The sequence below is a fragment of the Hermetia illucens genome, chromosome 3, assembly GCF_905115235.1.
Source record: "Hermetia illucens chromosome 3, iHerIll2.2.curated.20191125, whole genome shotgun sequence".
Lineage (NCBI taxonomy): Eukaryota > Metazoa > Arthropoda > Insecta > Diptera > Stratiomyidae > Hermetia > Hermetia illucens.
This window is the reverse complement of record NC_051851.1, coordinates 151,711,283-151,730,745: the sequence shown is the minus strand read 5'-3', so window position 1 is coordinate 151,730,745 and position 19,463 is coordinate 151,711,283. Positions and strand designations below refer to the sequence as shown.

Sequence of the window (19,463 nt, the reverse complement as noted above, 5' to 3'; positions counted from 1 at the left end):
TATCTGCAATGGTATCACCTTGCACTCAAATCGTTCTATATCCACAAAATCCTCCAGATCTTTAACACCAAACTTTCGGTTTCCCACTTATTTTGTTGTCAATTATACATATCTTTTCCAAAATCATTGTATTTACCTTTCGCCAGAGGAAAGGAAGAATAGCTGGAAAATGATGTATGGGTTTGGGGTTGAAGGAGAGAGGGAGAGGAGTACTATCCAGGGTCCCATGATTTTACTTCGTTTAGGCCCAGAATGTCAAGCTTGGAATTTCCGCTCGAATTGGAAAAAGGGAGCATTCCGAGGATCCTCGCTACGGTCGTCGAAGAGCATGCGCACATCACAATCACAGTCCGTTTTTGGTAGCCAAAGGTCGTACAGTCAGTCCCTATCTAAGGCGTTCTTGACGTTCCAGTAACACTAAAGTTTCGAAACTTGAAGATTACTAGCTCACATATTCCTATCCCTTTTAATCGCCTCTTATGGCAAGCATGAGAAACTTTGAGTGTATTCTTAAGCCCCAAGTCTCAGAGCACCGTCGTCGGCCCCGTTCAGAAGGGGCGTCATAAGATCTGATTGCGGAATAGTGGAAGCGGATCGATGAAGGGGAGGGTTTGAAGGTTGTTGACCTCTGCGAGTGATGGCCAGCGTAACGTGTCGGACTCCGATCATCATCATCATCAACGGCGCAACAACCGGTATTCGGTCTAGACCTGCCTTAATAAGGAACTCCAGACTTCCTGGTTTTGCGTTAAGGTCCGCCAATTCGATATCCCCAAAAGCTGTCTGGCATCCTGACCTACTCCATCGCTCCATTTCTACCAAAGATATTGCCCTTATAGAGTTTCCGGGTGGGATCATCCTCATCCATACGGATTAAGTGACCCGCCCACCGTAACCTATTGAGCCGGATTTTATCCACAACCGGACGGTCATGGTATCGCTCATAGATTTCGTCATTGTGTAGGCTACGGAATCGTCCACCCTCATGTAGGGGGCCAAAAATTCTTCGGGGGATTCTTTTCTCGAACGCGGGCAAGAGTTCGCAATTTCTCTTGCTAAGAACCCAAGTTTCCGAGGAATACATGAGGACTGGCATGATCATAGTCTTGCACAGTAAGAGCTTTGACCCTATGGTGAGACGTTTCGAGGGGAACAGTCTTTGTAAGCTGAAATAGGCTCTGTTGGCTGACAACAAACGTGCGCGGATTTCATCATCGTAGCTGTTATCGGTTGTGATTTTTGACCCTAGATAGGAGAAATTGTCAACGGTCTCAAAGTTGTATTCTCCTATCTTTATTCTTCCCGTTTGACCAGTGTGGTTTGATGTTGTTGGTTGGTTGGTTTTTGGTGCTGACGTTGCCACAATATATTTTGTCTTGCCTTCATTGATGTGCAGCTCCAGATCTCGCCTCAATCGCCGCCTGTTCGATCTGGATGAAGGTAGTTTGTACGTATCGGGTGGTTCTTCCCATGATGTCGATATCGTCAGCATAGGCCAGTAGTTGGGCGGTCTTATCAATTTCGTCGGGATATCGAATTCTCTCAAGGCCGTGTACAGTTTTCCCTGGCTATGCTATCATAGGCGGCTTTAAAGTCGATGAATAAATGGTGCAATGGGGGCCATCTTCCAACAGTTTTTCCATCGCTTGCCGCAGAAAGAAAATCTGATCTGTTGCTGATTTTCCTGGAGTGATTAATATGAACACATTCTTATCTCCGACAACTTCTCTGATCAAAACAACGTACACATATAGTTTCGGCGACAGACTCAATACATTTGGATCAAATATGAGCCGAGAGTTGGATCACCCTATATTGTAATGCTTCAGTCTGGACCGAAACCCTGGATCCGGAAGCATCTTTTAAGCAATTTTCAGGTCAAGAGAACGCCCCTTGCAAATATCTCTACCATTCATCATCATCATCAATGGCGTAACAACCGGTATCCAGTCTAGGCCTGCGTTAGTAAGCAACTCCAGACACCCCGGTTTTGCGGCGAGATCCACTAATTCGATATCCCTAAAAACTGTCTGACGTCCTGATCTACGCTCGCTCTATCTCAGGCAGGGTCTGCCTCGTCTTCTTTTTCTACCGTAGATAATGCCCTTATACACCTTCCGGGCAGAATCATCCTCATCCATGCGGATTAAGTGACCCGCCCATCAATTTTATCCACAGCCAGACGATTTCGTCGGTATGTAGGCTACGGAATCGTCCATCCTCATGTAGGGGGCCAAACATTCTTTTGGGGATAATTCTCTTGAAGAGCCAAGAGTTCGCAATTTTTTTTGCTAAGAACCCAAGTCTCCGAGGAATACAGAAGGACTGGTAAGATGATAGTCTTGCACAGTAAGAGCTTTGCTCCTATGGTGACACATTCCATTTTGAGCGAAACAGTTTTTGTAAGCTGAAATAGGTTCAACAACTGTCCACGGATTTTTCATTGTCATAGCTGTTATCGGTTGTGATTTTCGACCCTAGATAGGAAAAATTTTCAACGGTCTCAAAGTTGTAGTCTTCTATCTTTATTCTTCTCGTTTAACCATTGCCATTTGATGCTGTTGGTTCTTTGGTTTTTAGTGATGCTGACGTTACCACGATGTACTTCGTCTTGCCTTGATCAATATGCAGCCTGAGATCTCGCGCCGCCTGCTTGATCTAGATGAAGGTAGACTGTACATCTCGGGTTGTTCTTCCCATAATGTCAATATCGTCAGCATATAGGCCAGTAGTTGTGTGCACTTGAAGAGGATGGTGCCTCTAACATTTACATCTGCATCGCAAATCACTTTCTCTAGGACCAGGTTGTTGATGTTGAATGGTCTCGAGACTGATCTTGCTGCTTTTATCTGGCCTTGCACATTGGTCAGGGTCAGCCTAGGCAGTCTTATCATTTTTTGGTATGGTTGTTCTGAGCGCATGGGCTATCTGGCCTAGCAATTTTGTTTTAATTCCATGGACTCCTGGCGATTATCGTTTTTAAGCCGGTAAATTGCCTGGATTTTTTCTTGTATGCTTGGTGGTGGCAGCATGTGTCCGTCGTCTTCTTCTTCCAACTTGCCAATATTTTGATTGTTCAGTAGTTCATCAAAGTACTCAACCCATCGCTCCAATATGCCTATTCTGTCGGAAATCAGATTTCCCTCTTTGTTTCGGCAGGATGAGCATCGTGGTTTATAAGGCTTCATCCTGCTGACTTGTTGGTAAAACTTGCGCGCCTGGTGCGGTTGCTTTCTGTACTTTTCTAGTTCACAGACTTATTGGTTCTCCCAGGCTTCCTTTTTCCGTCTGTGAAGTCGCTTCTCCACTAGCCTGAGTTCGTAATAAGTCTCTGCGCGTGCCCGCGTTCTTTGAGAATGCAACATTATTCGGTATGCAGCATTCTTCCGTTCCGTTGCCAGCTTTCATTCATCGTCAAACCAGTCTTTCCGACTTTTTTTGCGGCTGGGGCCAAGTATGTTTGTGGCCGTATCAATGATAACGCTCTTCAGATGGTTGTAAAGATCATTTGTTGATGCTTCATCTCCAGGACCTCTGGTGACTGCAGTTATTGCGGCATTAATTTCCCTCTTATAGGTGTCGCGGAGAACTGTGTTGTGGATGACTTCAGTATTCACTCTCACCTGATTGTCAGAGGGGATTGTAGTTGGTGTCGTAATTCGAGCTCGGAGCACCATGGCAACGAGATAGTGATCCGAGTCTATATTGGCCCCCCTATATGTTCTGACATTCATCAAGGCTAAGAGGTGACGGCGTTCAATCAACACGTGGTCAATTTGGTTGAAAGTGGTCCCGTCTGGAGAGGCCCACGTATGTTTGTGGATCGCTATCCGCGCAAACCAGGTACTTCCAACAACAATTTCATGTGACACTGCTTATTGGATAATCCACAGTCCGTTATCATTTGTATTTTGATGTGAGTTGTTGGAGCCAACGTATCGCCTGAATAATAGGCTCCTTCCCTACTTGGCCAAGTATGATTTTGATATCATACTTGGGACCGGCTTCGAGAGTCCGCTCAACTGCCTCGTAAAAGGTATCCTCCACCAACTCTTCAGTCTTCTCTGTAGGGGCGTGAACGTTAATGAGGCTTATATTTCTAAACTTGCCTCGCAAACACAGAGTGCATAGCCGTTCGCTTATATTTTCAAAGCCGATAACAGCAGGTTTCATTTTTTGGCTGACTAAGAAACCTACTCCGAGCACATGATTTACTGGATGGCCACTATAATATATGGTGTAGCGGCTCTTCTCTAGGAAACCGGTCCCTATCCATAGCATCTCTTGCAACGCTGTTACATCAACCTTGTTTTGCAAACAAAACCTTAAAAAATCATAAAAGCCAATTCATTGTGAGAGCGTAGAGATTCTTGGGTATGGCTTATCCGCTAAAGTACCATAAGTAAATAAATTTGACTTCTGTCGATATTATTTATTATTCCCCATGTTAATCAGCGAGAACGTCCTGGTCATACGGTAAATCAACATCTAAGATTGGTGGTTCCTCCCAGACGACTAACTCAAAATACGTCAGAGACCATAACAATCCGTCACAAATTGTCGGATCTGCTAGTCAGAATTACCCTAGAACCATACTCAATAGTTATTCCATAAGTTATGTCTTGAAAATCGTAGAGCTGACAATTATGATGGGGCAGCTTTGTAAGACAAAGTTCACATCCTTCTATGTTCCATTGTCGGCGAATGGTAATCCTGGTTTCAATTTCTGCGATGATTTATTTTTTGTCGGTTTTGAGGTGTCCCTTCTGCCGTTTAGAAACTCCCAACTTGTCTCTTCTTATTCTGCACTATTTCCCTGCCATACGTCTTCTTGTCCCCCTTTAAGGGACTTCAGACTTCCTGCTAGGTAATCACCATTATCTATAGCAGAGCTATCATGTTATTACCTTTAGGGACGTACTATATGTCGCTAAACTTTACAAATTTTCGTTTATATATAGGTTGCTTTCATAAGCTCTAGAACTTAGGATTAAAGGACTTCTAGGGGCTCTGAAAAAAAATTTTACTTAAGTTGAGAACAAACACAATATTAAAATTACGCTTCAAGATACTTTCGATCCTAAGAAATTTTAAGCTCAATTCCGGTAAAATATCCAAATATCCTCATAGAAGAGCACCCAAACCAAATGGCACGCATAAAACATCTCCAAAAATCCCCTTGCTCTACCTTCCACACCAAAAAATTATTGAACGCTATTCAATCTCAAGAACCAACGTCTTGAAAAAATGAACTTCTAAATCCCTCTCCCTCCACCCAATATTTCTTCCATCATTAAACGCTTAATGCCATTTTTTTCAGAATTGAATTATAATGTCCATCACTCAACTAGCTCATCAATATTATTCCCAGCTCCGGGTAATATTTTACAAAATTCGAAATCTACAGCTAATATCCCGCAAATGCAAGTCCTGGGCAGACATGGCGTAGCTATACCCAACATGGGCGGCCACCGAGCGATACTAGTCTCACATCCAATCCATGTGAATCAACTCGGGGTTGGTGTTACGATACAATCGTCCCAGCTACCGCTAGTCAACTCACCGTCATCCGGAAATATACTGCATGTACGTGTTCCGTTTTAAACCCAGAGCAAAACGTATTCGCAAAATATTAAACCTCTTTGATTCCTCCTTCCAGCAATCTTCACATCGCGTCAAATTCTCACATGAATTCCACATGCCCCAGAATTCGAATTCGGTGAATAACCAACAAATCCTGCAGAATCACAATGGCCCCGGCAGCCCGAATAGCATACAACTTCCTATACAGCGTTCTAAGTCACTCTCGTCAGCGGATGTCCTTGCTCGAGGTAGTGCTGGATTAGGATTGGCGCTCGGCAATGATGCAACCGATATCGGCAAGTTCCCTCCGGACGTACAAGGACTAATAGATAAGGCAATGAACAATCCAAATGAACTGAATGCCAGGTGCCTGATGGAACTTACACATCAAATCATGCAAAGGGCTGTTGAGGGTAGACGATATGCTTTACCGATGTCGAGACTGTGTATAGCTATAATTGCAAAGGAAATTAAGGAGACATTTTTGGAGGCGTTGTTGAATACATGCCGCCAGTGGTATCAAGAAAGGGAGAAGGTAGGTATTTTCATTAATTTATGTTTAATTTTTATCTGTAAAATAAGGTTTCTGAGATAAACTGAGATTTGTTATACGAATCGAGATAGATTTTCTACCACGACCGTGTTTAATCATCACTCATCCTTAAGAGAATTCAAAAACTTTTACCTTACAGAGAATTCAAAAACTAGAAAACTAAGGGCATCATTGCACATGAGACGACCATGATTTGGTCCTTTCTTTTGAATACCCAACAGCGTCAAACATTGTCTATTCCAGTACCAAAAAGAGCAGCTTACCTCTTGGCATCTTGGACATTTATCTCTTCCAAATGGCCTGGCAGAAACTTTGCTCTCATGCACCCATCAAAAGCGCCATCAAGAACAGGATTTCCTCTATTAGACTCTCATAATGATTAGTAATCTATACAAACGTATTCAGGAGCTCTATTATCAACCACTATACAAAGCTTCTCAAGTTCCGAACCGAACTCTCCCCTTCTTCTTTTTTTTCTGCTATTGTCCTGTTCATAAGCGGGCCCGGCTCGTCGTGATCGGTTTCGCCAAGCCACCGTTTTTCGGCCGTTTTGGTCGCTTACCATCGACTTCGATGTTCAGACCAATCTTGGCGAGTGAATTCTCATTAGCGCGAATTACGTGACCACACTATCGAAGACGCCTCTCTCGCACTTTCCCACGATCGATGCAACCCCATATCGATCGCAAATATCCTCATTTTAGATGAAATCACGCTCTTAGTCCAACGCAACATCTTCGTCGCCATTAATTATCTTTTATAGTCGGCCAACACTCAGAACCGTAGAGGGCGACAGGGCGGATGACACTGCGGTAAATTTTAGATTTGATACGTCGATCGCAAAAGACACCTGAATGTCAGTCCTTGATTCCCCGCTACAAAGATATCGAAAGATATCTACAATATATGCGAAACCCAAAATTTGGAAATTTAAGGCCACAGAGTAGGCACTTCCACTTGACACTACAATAAGGCAAGGTTTTCTTGCCCAGCGCAATTTTTACTAAAGGATCACGTAAGTTTATAGGTCAAATTTTTCTGACTGAGCTGATTAAAAAGCAGTTTATCCTTCGAGCTATGATGCCACGTACCGCATTCCATACTTTCTAAGAACCGCGAAATAATCATTCCTTCTCATAAGGACCTACTTAGTCATTCATGCTCTGGATCTTCATATTCAATTGAACATTCAGCATAAATAAGAACCGTTGTCATATCCAAAACGATATAACCACCGAGGGTTCCGACGATTCCCAACCGGGAAATGTATCAAGTGGTAATGGACATGTCCATCCAAAGATAAAGTTGTCCACCTCCTTCGGTGAACATTATTCTACGTAATATGAACCCACTACTCCTGATTCTGCATGTTCTTCCCTCCCATCGCTTTCCTATGCATTATAGTCACCATCTTACAACCTTCGCATCTCCTTGAACAATGGCGATGACAAGCATAATTGTCTAACGTTGCTTGAAATACGGTTGCAACTTCTACCAGGCTCACACGATATCTTTACCCTAAAGGCCTTTTTATGCACTGGCACTACGCATAGTAGAATGATGTTCACACTCGCGTAAGCAGTCATCTCTCTGATGATTTTTGTCCTTCAAAGTTTTGCATGATGCTAGTTAGCATCGCTACAGAATTCCCCGCTTTCCCGCTCACGTACTATAGGTGTTCCTTCAAGCTCAACAGGTAATCTAATATTAGGCCGAGGTATTTACTGAAACGGACCCTGTAACCTGCTGATCTGCGCAAAACTTTAAAGGGCTCCTTCAAGCTGCGGTTACTAATTAGTACGGCCTCAATCTTGCGTTCCGCTAGCTCCATCCCAAATAATACGAGCCATTCCTAGATCAGCTTGACGGATATCTTATCTGCCCAGGCAATAACCCCATCGACAGAGAGTCGGCCCTTAAGATACCGGTTGCCAAATATTCACTTGGGCTTAAGGCACACCAGCTGGTATCACTTTTTAATAGCATAGCTGTTTTTTTCGATATCTCACTTTGCCATCTTCCAACTGACACTTTGATAATTACCGGTGTATACTACCCTATGCTTTTCGCTGGTTCCTTTCAGAAGAAGCCGATATATCCTCCTTTGTCGTGATCGTGATCGGCGCAAAACCGGGATGTCTGGAGTTCCTTATTAAGGCAGGCGTAGACCGGATACCGGTTGTTGCGCCGTTGATGATGATGATGATGATGTCGTGATCTGGGAGAGTCCTGTAGACCTTAAACGATATCATAGGTCGGTTACCTCGTCTTGACCTTCTTTCCTAAGGCCCTACCTATCCGATTCAGCAATTCATCCTACGTCTTCTAGATTTCCAAAAAGGGTTCTGATTTCTGCGTTGTCTTGATTTTTGTGTCAACCAGGCTACTTAAACCAGATCTCTACCAATGTTCTACAGAACCTTGGCGTAGAAAAACTACCCTTTCAAACGATAATAATTGTGCCTGCTTCATGGTTTCGTACCAGAGCAGAGGCAACTCGTCAGACGCTGCCTCACCTCTGCCCTGGGAGCAGTGTGACCGAAGGGGTTCGGTTCGGTTTTATATAACTCGCAGAACATGACATCACTTCGAATTATATTGAGCGTAAATTGATCAATATTTGGGCCAAAGCTTGGCCAGAGTTCAAAAAATTTTGTTTGAGGATTGAGAGATCCTAAATTTGTATCCACTTGATGTCGGACCAGACCAAATGCGGAGCGACTTACTCCCTCGTAATTCGTAATCATGCCATGTTCTGCTAATTATTTAAAGTAAGCATTTTATATCTGTGAACCGCTTCGGTCATGCTGCCCCCAGGGCAGAGGTGAGGCAGCTTCTGCCTTGGTACGAAACCGTGAAGCCGTCTTCGCTTTTTATTTTTGAAACTTTGGTTGCTAAGCCCAAACGAAAGGTCCGTGGACCACAAAAAGTTGCTCATCATTTGGTCCGGTCCGACATCAAGTGGATGCAGCCTTATGATCCCTCAATCCTCAAACAAAATATGCTTATTTGGAGTTTCTGCACTTATTTGGTGATGCCAGCTTTACTCCGATATCTTCCGTCACTTCTCTGTTTCATTTTACACCATTTGAAACTTGATACTTTTGGCTTGTTTGAACAACTTGCTCCGTGGTTTCGATGATAATAGGCACTTGTTGCGAGTAGGCCGCCTCGGGAATTTGCGACAGTTCTGCATTCGCTGCGCATTCAGGCGTTCTACTCAACGCATTCATGGTTTTAAGATTTCGGACTACTGCCTTAATGTATCAATGAATCTTGTGCTTCAAGTTGACAAACTCACGGTGCATATTCAGGGTATTGCCCATCACATTCCGACTACCCTAGCAACGTATCAAACTTCTTATTATTGGTGTGCGTTACTTTCTCTCTTCTCTGCTCAATACAGCAGCTTTCACAATCAGACTGATCAAGAAAAAGCAAAGAATGTAGCATTCAGTCACTCCACATGAACGGATCCATGCTCGCGTTTTCCTCCTAGTCATTTAGAGACAAATGACATACCAAACGAAAGTCAATATCCTCGCCGTGTTCCAATGGAATTCTTTATCTTTTCGTATTGTTACTTGCCCCAAATTCGAGAACAGCTTTGCTTTCACAAATCACAACCGTAGCAGTTGCTAGCACTTTGTCTCTCGCTACTCATATGGTATACCTCACAGAAAGTCCTTTTTTCAAACCGCGCTTCCCATATCGCTAAACAAGATATCTCCCAAGCGGCAGATAGCCGCCGAAACTCCTGTAGGCTTTCAGTGGTTGTTCCCGCCCCCTTCCCTGCACATATCCCTAAACGATAATCATCAGCTAATTCGACTAAATCGGGAACCATTGAAACGAGGTTTACCTGTTTTGGAATTGCAGTAAAGCGGCAGGGGGATCCATAGGAAACGTTTACCTCAACGGACCTGCCACAACTGCGTCGCCGAAGGATATACACACCAATGAATGAATTTCCTTATCTGCCACTAGGAATGCCCCTAATGAGAGATATGGCCACTGACCATCCCTCTCCGGCTTGCCAAAGGCGCTTTATTCTAACGGTTATCCCGACTTTCATGAAATTTTGAAAAACTGTTAATGGTCCCATCCTTATCTCTCTGGAACCAATGTGAAGTATTAATAGACAAGGGAGGCTCTGGTTTACAACATCAAATACCTTTTAGCCACTCATCTCGTTTTCCAGGCGCAAACTTCACGCATGCGAACTCTTGACCGCGTTCGAGAGAAGAATCCTCTGAAAAATTTTTGGCCCCCTACATGAGGATGGACGATTCCGTAGCCTACACAATGACGAAATCTATGAGCGATACCATGACCGCCAGGTTGTGGATAAAATCCGGCTCAATAGCTTACGGTGGGCGGATCCGTATGGATGAGGATAATCCCACCCGGAAAGTCTATAAGGGCAATATCTATAGTAGAAAAAGAAGACGAGGCAGACCCTGCCTAAGATGGAGCGATGGCGTAGGTCAGGACGCCAGACAGCTTTTAGGGATATCGAATTGGTGGACCTCGGCGCAAAACCGGGATGTCTGGAGTTCCTTATTAAGGCAGGCCTAGACCGGATACCGTTTGTTGCGCGTTGATGATGATGATGATGAAACTTCACGCAAACAAAGCCTCCTCGAAGTTTTTTAAATGATCTATTATAGCATCCATCCGCCGAAGCGACTACCCACTACTAAGTGCCCTAGTGGACAGTCACTTCGACTGATTTTCTGATGTAACAGATAATGTGCCTCAATTGTTGGAAGGCGCAATTAAGCTAATTCATACAGTTAAGGTTACAATAGATTGAATGAAGTATATGCTATAAGAGAGCGAGCCTCTTTAGAAAGGTAACTCAGATATTTAAAAGTTGTCCAGTTTGTAACTGCATGACCAGTTATTAGCGCCCACAAAACAGTTGCATATGCGTTTATTATGCAAGGGAAAAATCGTACGATCAATATGTTAGCTCTGCACTAGTTTCTGCAGAAAATTCAAATTCATTACCTTTTAATGTCTCTCAGATCCGCAGTAATAATCCGCGCATCCCAAACAGCTAGCCAGACTGAGTTGTCCCACCACTGCTTGCTGAACGTCTACTTCAACGCGTGCTGGAAAGGTGCTCAGATCACATCTGCTCCTAGGAAGAATGAAAATCCTCTCCTTCCTGATAACTATAGGCCTATTTTCATCCTCTCAACCGCCAAAGCTTTCGAGCCGACCATCCAATCCATGCATACTATTCCCCACTTCCAGTTTGCTGATCGACTAGGGCACTCTGTTGAACACGTCCTCCTAATAATAAAAACTGACGTCTTGCTCGATTAGTGGCAAGCCATCTGCAATAGCCCTCGTCTTTGCCATGAAGAATGCGTTGGACCCCATATGGCAATACAAACTGATTTATAAACTAGAAAATGTCATTTACCCTCCCGCACCTCTGCAAGCTAATTCTTAGCTTTCTACAAGAGCGGCAATGCCAAGTATCCCAAGTAAAGATTCAACACTAGCTGTCCTCACCCTACACTAATCCAACTAGCACCTCACAAGACTCCGTTCTTTCCGCTACCCTTATCTCACTTTTTACCTCAGATATTTTTAAGCCCATCCACACTCCTAGTCGAATTACGATCCTACAATATACCGACGACCTCATTGTCTACATCACCACAAGGGATGTAGCATGCGGCAAACCCCATGTTAATACACATTTGGACGAGCCCCGCCGATATGTAACAATTGCATAATAGCTCACCAGGTTTTTGATCTACTTCGTGCAGCTTTAATAACATTACTTTTGTCTTTCAGGTACTCTACTCAATACAGGGAATGAAATCACCATCAAGGACGCGATTTACATCTTTCATGTCCTTTTTAACTGAAATGTTTTGTCAACTCAAGCGTCGTCAACTACAAATCCACAGTCATAATAAACGGGAATCCCCCGCGCTCATCCTACTGTCGCTGCTTTCAAAGTGTTGTGAAGATTGTGTGAAACCACCAGTTCGTTCGTTATCAGAGGTAAATATCCAGTTGACCTATGTCCTCTGCCACAGATTTCCAGAGTTTTCCTACAAATACTATGACCTTCTCCATGGAAAGAAAAAATTTTCCTTGTTTTTCTGTGATCAACCAAATTAGGATTTAGGAATCCAGTCATGACTTACTATCAATGCTTAATTTTTAATTGCTCCATTCCAGATTGAATGCCTATTTTTCGTGTTGACATGTATTGGACGTGATTTGGAAACCCACCTCCCCCAGCAACTGGAAGCCTTACTTTCGTCTGTGCGTGATGCTTTTCTCAACTCTAGTGCACCCACTATACGACGAACTCTCCTTCAACTCATTGAACTACAGGCGTCGCGATGGCAACTACCTGGTAATACGGTTTTGTATTACTATCCATCGACGAAATAATCTAAAATTGTGAACAATTTGTATAAATTTATGTGTAAATAAAAGTAACATATTCTATAATATTTTGGGAGGGTATTTAAAGTTTTCCAAAACACCTCTCCCATTTTTTGTCAATTTTGCCACTTTTCGATCCCCCAATCTTTGGAGAAGATTAACAACCCTACCATCCTGACCCTATCTTCCTTATTTCGGATTTCAACCTCTAGGATGCCGAGCTCACTCTGAAAAGCACACACTGAAAAATGCGCGATGAATGAAGCTAGACGAAACCATCTTCCCTCCAATTGCCCCGCATCCGATGGTAGCAGTACTAGATGGTTCGGGACACCACAATGGCAAACCACCAAACTTTGGAGTATCGACTCTTCGGTGAAATTTGCATTAAACACTACTTCAAAAATGTTGATTAGGCTATCGGGTTATCCAAGTTCACCCAAATCAAATACCAATAGTGAGCGCAAAAAAAGTTCGGCGAATCAAGCCTAGTCAAACTACACAAATCGGGCCGACAATTCCCGAGTTATACAGACCACAAGGAGCCTAAAATGAATAAATGCCAAGGTCACCACCGAAGGGATATCACAGAAGCTAAGGATGATGTAGATTGGCTACTGGGAAAGAATGGACTGTCGAATTCAACCGAAAAATTGACGTTTGCTGATCCAAAGAAACTACCCGTGATCGGTTAGTTAGCCTTACCTTATCCCACAGCAGAGGAAGTGTTCCAATCTAGTACTCCCGAATAGCGGAAAACTAGATGGATCGCTTGCAATTCACCATTCTATGCGCCTTAACACCCACCCCCCCTTTCTCCAGTAGCTTTTCTCTAATTACTGTGGGTACTACTATCATCCAACAAGCCTTTGAGGTCCCCAAAGAATGGTCTATCCAGTGTCCGTAGCCTGACTCTAGCTAGAGCTGGGCAATCGCAGAGAAAGTTCATGAGGGTTTCCCTTCCTTCTCTGCCGCTTCGGCAATGCGAATTGTAGGGTATGGCCCGGTTGTAGGCATGGCCCCCTATGGGCCAATCCCCGTGCAGACCGCCGTAATCTTGAATGCATTTGCACGCGTCTGGCACAGAAGCTCTCATGATCGGACTATGTTATAAGTGGGCCAAATTCTCCTTGACTTGACACAGCTCGTAAGACTCCTTAGGCCCACGGCTGCTAGGTAGTGCGAGTGCACTCGGCCCCCGACAGCCCCTTGGTTGTCGGTCAAAATGGCTATGTTACGCTTGGCGCTCGAATCTCACTCCAGCCATCGACAGACTTCCAATATCGCCAGTACTTCCGCTTGGAATATACTGGCGAAACCTGGGAGACCATACGACTTGGATACACTGTGTGTATTCGAGAAAACCCCCACGCCGACTCCACAGGCCATCTTTGATCCGTCGATGACTCATAACCTTGCAACACGCCGCCAGTCTGGTTTGCCCTGGTTGGAGTCCACAACAAAGTTTCTCTCGAAGTGCAGCTTGCATGTGGCATAGTCCATGGGGATGTTGGAACTCAGGTATTCTTGTCTTGATGGTGAATAGCATCATTTACAATTGACTATTAGCCGGCTTGACAGCGATCCACCCCTAGTTGAATAGAATTACCTGTTGACTACTGTAGGGATATTTTTAATTAAAGTGCTACTCTCCCACTCCCGCTCCGCGAGTCTAATCCATACATCTTTGCAAAGATTTCTAAAGTGTTCACTTTGGATATGGTCTAAGAATCCAAACCATGGGCAACTTTTCAAAAGTTGATGTCGAAGTAATTTGATTTGTCTGCTCCAGTTAACACCTATCTCAATTCCGAATGTAGCTATCAACTCTGCCATCATGGGGTAACTACGGTCGCTTTTCAACTTTCGCTGTTAGTATGCGCTGTTGTTTCAGCATCATCAATAGCGCAGCAACCGGTATCCGGTCTAGGCCCGCGTTAGTAAGGAACTCCAGACATCCCGGTTTTGCGTCGAGGTCCACCAACTCGATATCCCAAAAAGCTGTCTGGCGTCCTGACCTACACCATCGCCAGGGTCTGCCTCGTCTTTTTTTTCTACCATAGATATTGCCCTTATAGACTTTCTGTTGAGGTAAGGCGAACATCTCCTGAACGGTAAAGACGCACAGAAAGAGACCCTGATTTGATTCCTCCCAGGTAGTTCCATGTTATAATATCATCATCAACGGCGCAACAACCGGTATCCGGTCTAGGCCTGCCTTAATAAGGAACTCCAGACATCCCGGTTTTGCGCCGAGGTCCACCAATTCGATATTCCTAAAAGCTGTCTGGCGTCCTGGCCCACGCCATCGCTCCATCTTAGGCAGGGTCTGCCTCGTCTTCTTTTCCTACCATAGATATTGCCCTTATAGACTTTCCGGGTGAGATCATCTTCATCCATACGGATTAAGTGACCCGCCCACCGTAACCTATTGAGCCGGATTTTATCCACAACCGGACGGTCATGGTATCGCTCATAGATTTCGTCGTTACGTAGGCTACGGAGTCTTCCATCTTCATGTAGGGGGCCAAAAATTCTTCTGAGAATTCTTCTCTCGAACGCGGCCAAGATTTTGCATGTTATAATATGCGAGGATCAATTCTCCATGGACTTTTTGGGTTCATGCGTTGTTAAGATCACCGAAGTCCTGCAAGGGCGTAAAATTAAAGATCGTCTCATACGTCCAGATTTCCGAGAGACCGGTTGCTTGCATCTTTTTACCGAAGATCCAAATGGATAAGGACAAGCTGGCCTAGAACCCTGGGAAAGGCAGACTATAAAGTGCAATTTGGGGTCATGAACGCAAAGGTGAAAGTGTTCTGCTCAACGAATCCAGTCGACACCACCAACGAGCTGTTGGAGAAGATACGAATCGTCGGTCTGATGAAGACCCTATACAAGCAGATTATATTGAGGGTAGCGCAGATAAATCTACAACACTCGAATTGTGCCCCAGCGAATCCGCTAGTCTTAGCCCTAGAGGAAAACAGTCGCGTTGTGCCAATATAGGAACCATTCAATCGGAAAAAGCCAAAACATCAAAAGGCTCCAACGTAAATATTACAATTTATTCACAGTACAAGGGACACTGATCGGGAAAGACCTAGAGCATATATCCTCGCCAGGAAGATCCTGCACGCTTTTCTGTGTCTGCACTTGAGTTCCATTGACTTGACCATGGTCAAACTGGAGCAAGCGAGAGCGGGATATGTATATATCCCCTCGACTTAGATGGCTCACGACCAATCAGTTCCACTAGAACTACTGCAACATTTGACGGCCACCATCGCAAAAAAAAGCCAACCTCTCCTGGCTAGACTATTGTCAGAACATTGAAAGCACCAGCGAGTCTGCGGGACTTAGTAAGATTCTGGCCAAGGAGCATACGAGTCCGTCCTTTCTTAAAAAGTCGGAAGGTTCCTGGACGAAATCTTCTGGTAAGATCCTGCAGCTCTCTCGACCAGCGAGGAAACTGTGATTCAGATCCTTAATGGGAGTGTATACAGCCCCCGTCTTGTGGAATGATGAAATCGTTAATTACAGAGGATCAAATCAGCTGAACTATAAACAGCTTCTCCGCATATAGATCCAGATGGATAATGGCAGGTACGTTCCAAGAACAGCAAAAACTGATTATAACATCTGGAGATGCGCACGCATGGTTTTCATGCCGAAAGCGAGCAGGCGCGGCTATCAGCTCGCGAAGGATTTACAGCGAATCAGCCTTACCTCTTTCATTTTGAAGACATCCACTTAAGGACGATTATAGAAAAAAACACCTTTTTCTAAGTGTCAGCATGTCTACCTCAACGTCGAAGCAGTACAAGGAGTATACTTTAGTTGGCTTCCTGGATATAGATAGAGCATTCACCAACGTTAGTAACAACACCATCAAGGAAGCCTTAACTAGTATTGAATTGGAGGCGTATCTTACGTATTGGATAATATCCATGTTAAGAACTAGTGGAATCCAGCCTGATCTAGGAGGTAGCCGCTTAGCCAGAATTGTAATCTCTCCGGTGCTCTGGTTAATTGTGGTGAATGAAATTTTTCGGATACTGGACAGAAGCGAGGTGAAGGTGGTGGCGTATCCCGACGGTGATATTAATGTCGGAGATGTTCCTCAGTGACATCACGGAAGGAGCGTTAGATTATCAGTGACATCACGGAAAGAGCGTTGGGAAAATTGTGCCTATGGGTCGCAAGATGGGGGCTCGCCATAAATCCAACCAAACAGAACTGATGCTATTCATCACCAAAACAAGGGTACCCGAATTCCACCTCCCACGGCTAAATGAACGTAAATTTATTCCTTCCTCCTATGTAATGTATCTGAGTGAAATCCTGAATCTGAAGTTAAATTGGAGATTGAACATGGAATTGGGGGAACTGAAGACTCGTATACCCTTCTATGCCTGCAAGAGAACATTTACAAGGAAATCGGATCGCCGACCGAGGATGGTTCCCTGGATGTACACAACCGTGGTACGTCCCATCCTAACGTACGGTTCTATTGTATGATGGCAGGCGCTGAGCTAAAAGCACAATAGAACGAAGCTTAATTGGAAACGAAGGCCCACGCGCACAGGTACTACCGTGGCTCTGTAGTACAGCCCGGCAGATGCCCTAAATGTACTGCTCCAAATATTCCTTCTGGACCTCGGTATTAAATACACCGAATCGTGCAGCGCTATCAGATTACGTGAGTCAAAATGTTGGGAAGCGACGCTCTATAGCCATATCAACATCCTAGACGAAGTACCTCGTTACCTCTGAGCGGGCCCACGCAAGCCGAAATTTCAGCAGAAATTGTGCTGTGAACTTTCCAACCAGGACAGAGCGGAAGAGCGGCGGCTTGTAGCAAGACTATGTCACAGTATTCCTTGCCGACGGATCATAGATGGTTTGTGAAATCGGAGCGAGGGTTTTCTCATATGCACACATTGTAGACAAGTCGTACGATCTCAGACTCGTCCAGGCGGAAGCGTTGGCGATACTGGAAGACTGTCGATGGCTGGGTCATAATCCCAGCCCCAAACATAACATAGCTATTTTGACCGACAGCTAGGCGGCCATTAAGGCTTTGTACACAGCGGCGAAATCCTCCAGGCTGATGGGGCAGTGTTCAAAGAAATATAGATGGGTGAGCTGACGAACTAGATCTGCTCTTGGCAGTTCCTTGGTTGGCGTATTCTACATCCCGTTAGTGATTGTTGCTTTAGATGAGGAAGTCTCACTAGCTAGCCAGATCAAAAAGGATTTGGCCCGCCTATAAATAAAAACCCGATCGTGAAATCTTTTGAGTCAGGCGCGCGCAAAGATTACGGCGGAAAGCACCTCGCATTGGGCTACAGGTGCGACATATTTGCGGAGAGTTTCTGGAAGCATTAAGATTTAAACACTGCGACTGACTAGCCACGTTCAACGTATGAGCAACACTTGGATACATAAAAAGATATATATGGTTTCCACTTACCCATTTGTGGGTATAGCGCGTCAACCACACCTACGCGCTATGGTGCGTGATCATATGAAATGCCCTTCACTCCTCCTCTACTATTCTGCGCCAAGTTTCCGTGGGGCGAACCATTCGTCCGACTTTTGATCATGGTACGTACGAGTATCAAGCATGTGCCGAGTAAATTCTTCAACTTGATGTTGGTGTCGAAATTACTGCATTTAAAGATTTTAGACAGTGCAGCAAAAGCGGATTTAGCGCTGTTAATGCGTCAGAGAACACTCAGTTCAGTGCCACCGTCGGCAGAAACTACGATTCCCTTCTTCTTTTTCTTCAGCCTTTGTCCCGTTCACAAGCGGGGTCGGTTCGTCATTTGGTTCTATCAAATGCTTGATCTAGATGTAATGGCGAGGTTTTTAAATTCCCATCCAGCGTATCAAGACACCGTTGTTTCGAACGGCTTTTTAGTCCTTTATCACCGACTTCGATGTTCAGACCAATCTTGGCAAGTGACCATACCATCCACGATCGGTGCAACCTAATATCGATAGCGGATATTCTCATTTCGGATGTGATCAAACCATGTCACGCCACTAGTCCAACGCAACATCTGTCTTCCATACGCTTCCTAGAAATACAAATTGGTTCCAGTTCTGGCCAAGGTCCATGACCGGTGAGAAAGCAAACAGATGTTATCAGCGTAGTCGAGGTGTTTAAGGGAACATGTCGTAGTCATGTCATAATATCTGTGACAGGATGCAACCCTCGCGGACCCAGCTTTGGATCTCAAAATCCTCCGAGATTTTACCTTGATGCAGCATATGACACTTTGCGCCATCATATGTCGCTCTGATAATGGCTATTAGTTTCTCCGGAATGCCTCTCTTAAGTAGACTACGCCAGATACATTCCCTGTTCACACTATCTCCAAATCTTACCGATTTTAGGGGCAGGTGAAGCGAAGATCTTAAGTCCGCGCACTGTTCCAAAATGATCTTTAGGCTGTTCATGTGGTCGATGCAGGAGGACTCGGAGCCGAAACCAGCCTGCTCTCTGTCGATCAAGCTTTCGAGATGTTCTTTAATGTGTTCCAGTATTATTTCAGCCATTATTTTTGTGACGACAGGGAGCACACGGATACACTCCAAATTCTCGTACTTAAAACGAGTACCCTTCTTTGAAGTCTTAACGATCATCCCCTTCTTCCATTCTCTGGGAAAGATCTCGGATTCCCCCAAGATTTCCATGAGTAAAAGTAGCGAATCTGCAGTAACTGCGGGAATAATAATAAATAGCTCTACACGGAGATCGTTAAGCCTAGCGGCTTTACTCCGTTTGGGGGCATTGATGGCCAAAATGCTTGAAGGAACATTTCATATCCCCATGCTACGGTGACTAGCCATTTCATCCACAAAAGGAGGAACCTCACCGGATGCGATACGGTTAAGA

The 19,463-nt window shown here is 44.5% G+C and overlaps 1 protein-coding gene across 3 annotated transcripts in view; it reads left to right on the top strand.

Moving 5' to 3' along the window:
- The window catches only part of LOC119652601, a 28,055-nt gene extending 15,431 nt beyond the window's left edge, over nt 1-12,624 (top strand). The window contains exons 4-7 of one of the 3 annotated variants that reach the window (XM_038056831.1): nt 5,372-5,586; nt 5,660-6,118; nt 11,951-12,163; nt 12,344-12,624. In XM_038056831.1, the coding sequence (XP_037912759.1) occupies nt 5,372-5,586; nt 5,660-6,118; nt 11,951-12,163; nt 12,344-12,562 (1,106 nt within the window). In that variant the 3' untranslated portion in view covers nt 12,563-12,624. Of the gene's footprint in view, nt 1-5,320; nt 5,587-5,659; nt 6,119-11,950; nt 12,164-12,343 lie in introns of all 3 variants that reach the window. The other 2 variants (XM_038056832.1, XM_038056830.1) reach the window with 2 other exon arrangements.
- Nucleotides 12,625-19,463: the final 6,839 nt, after the last annotated feature.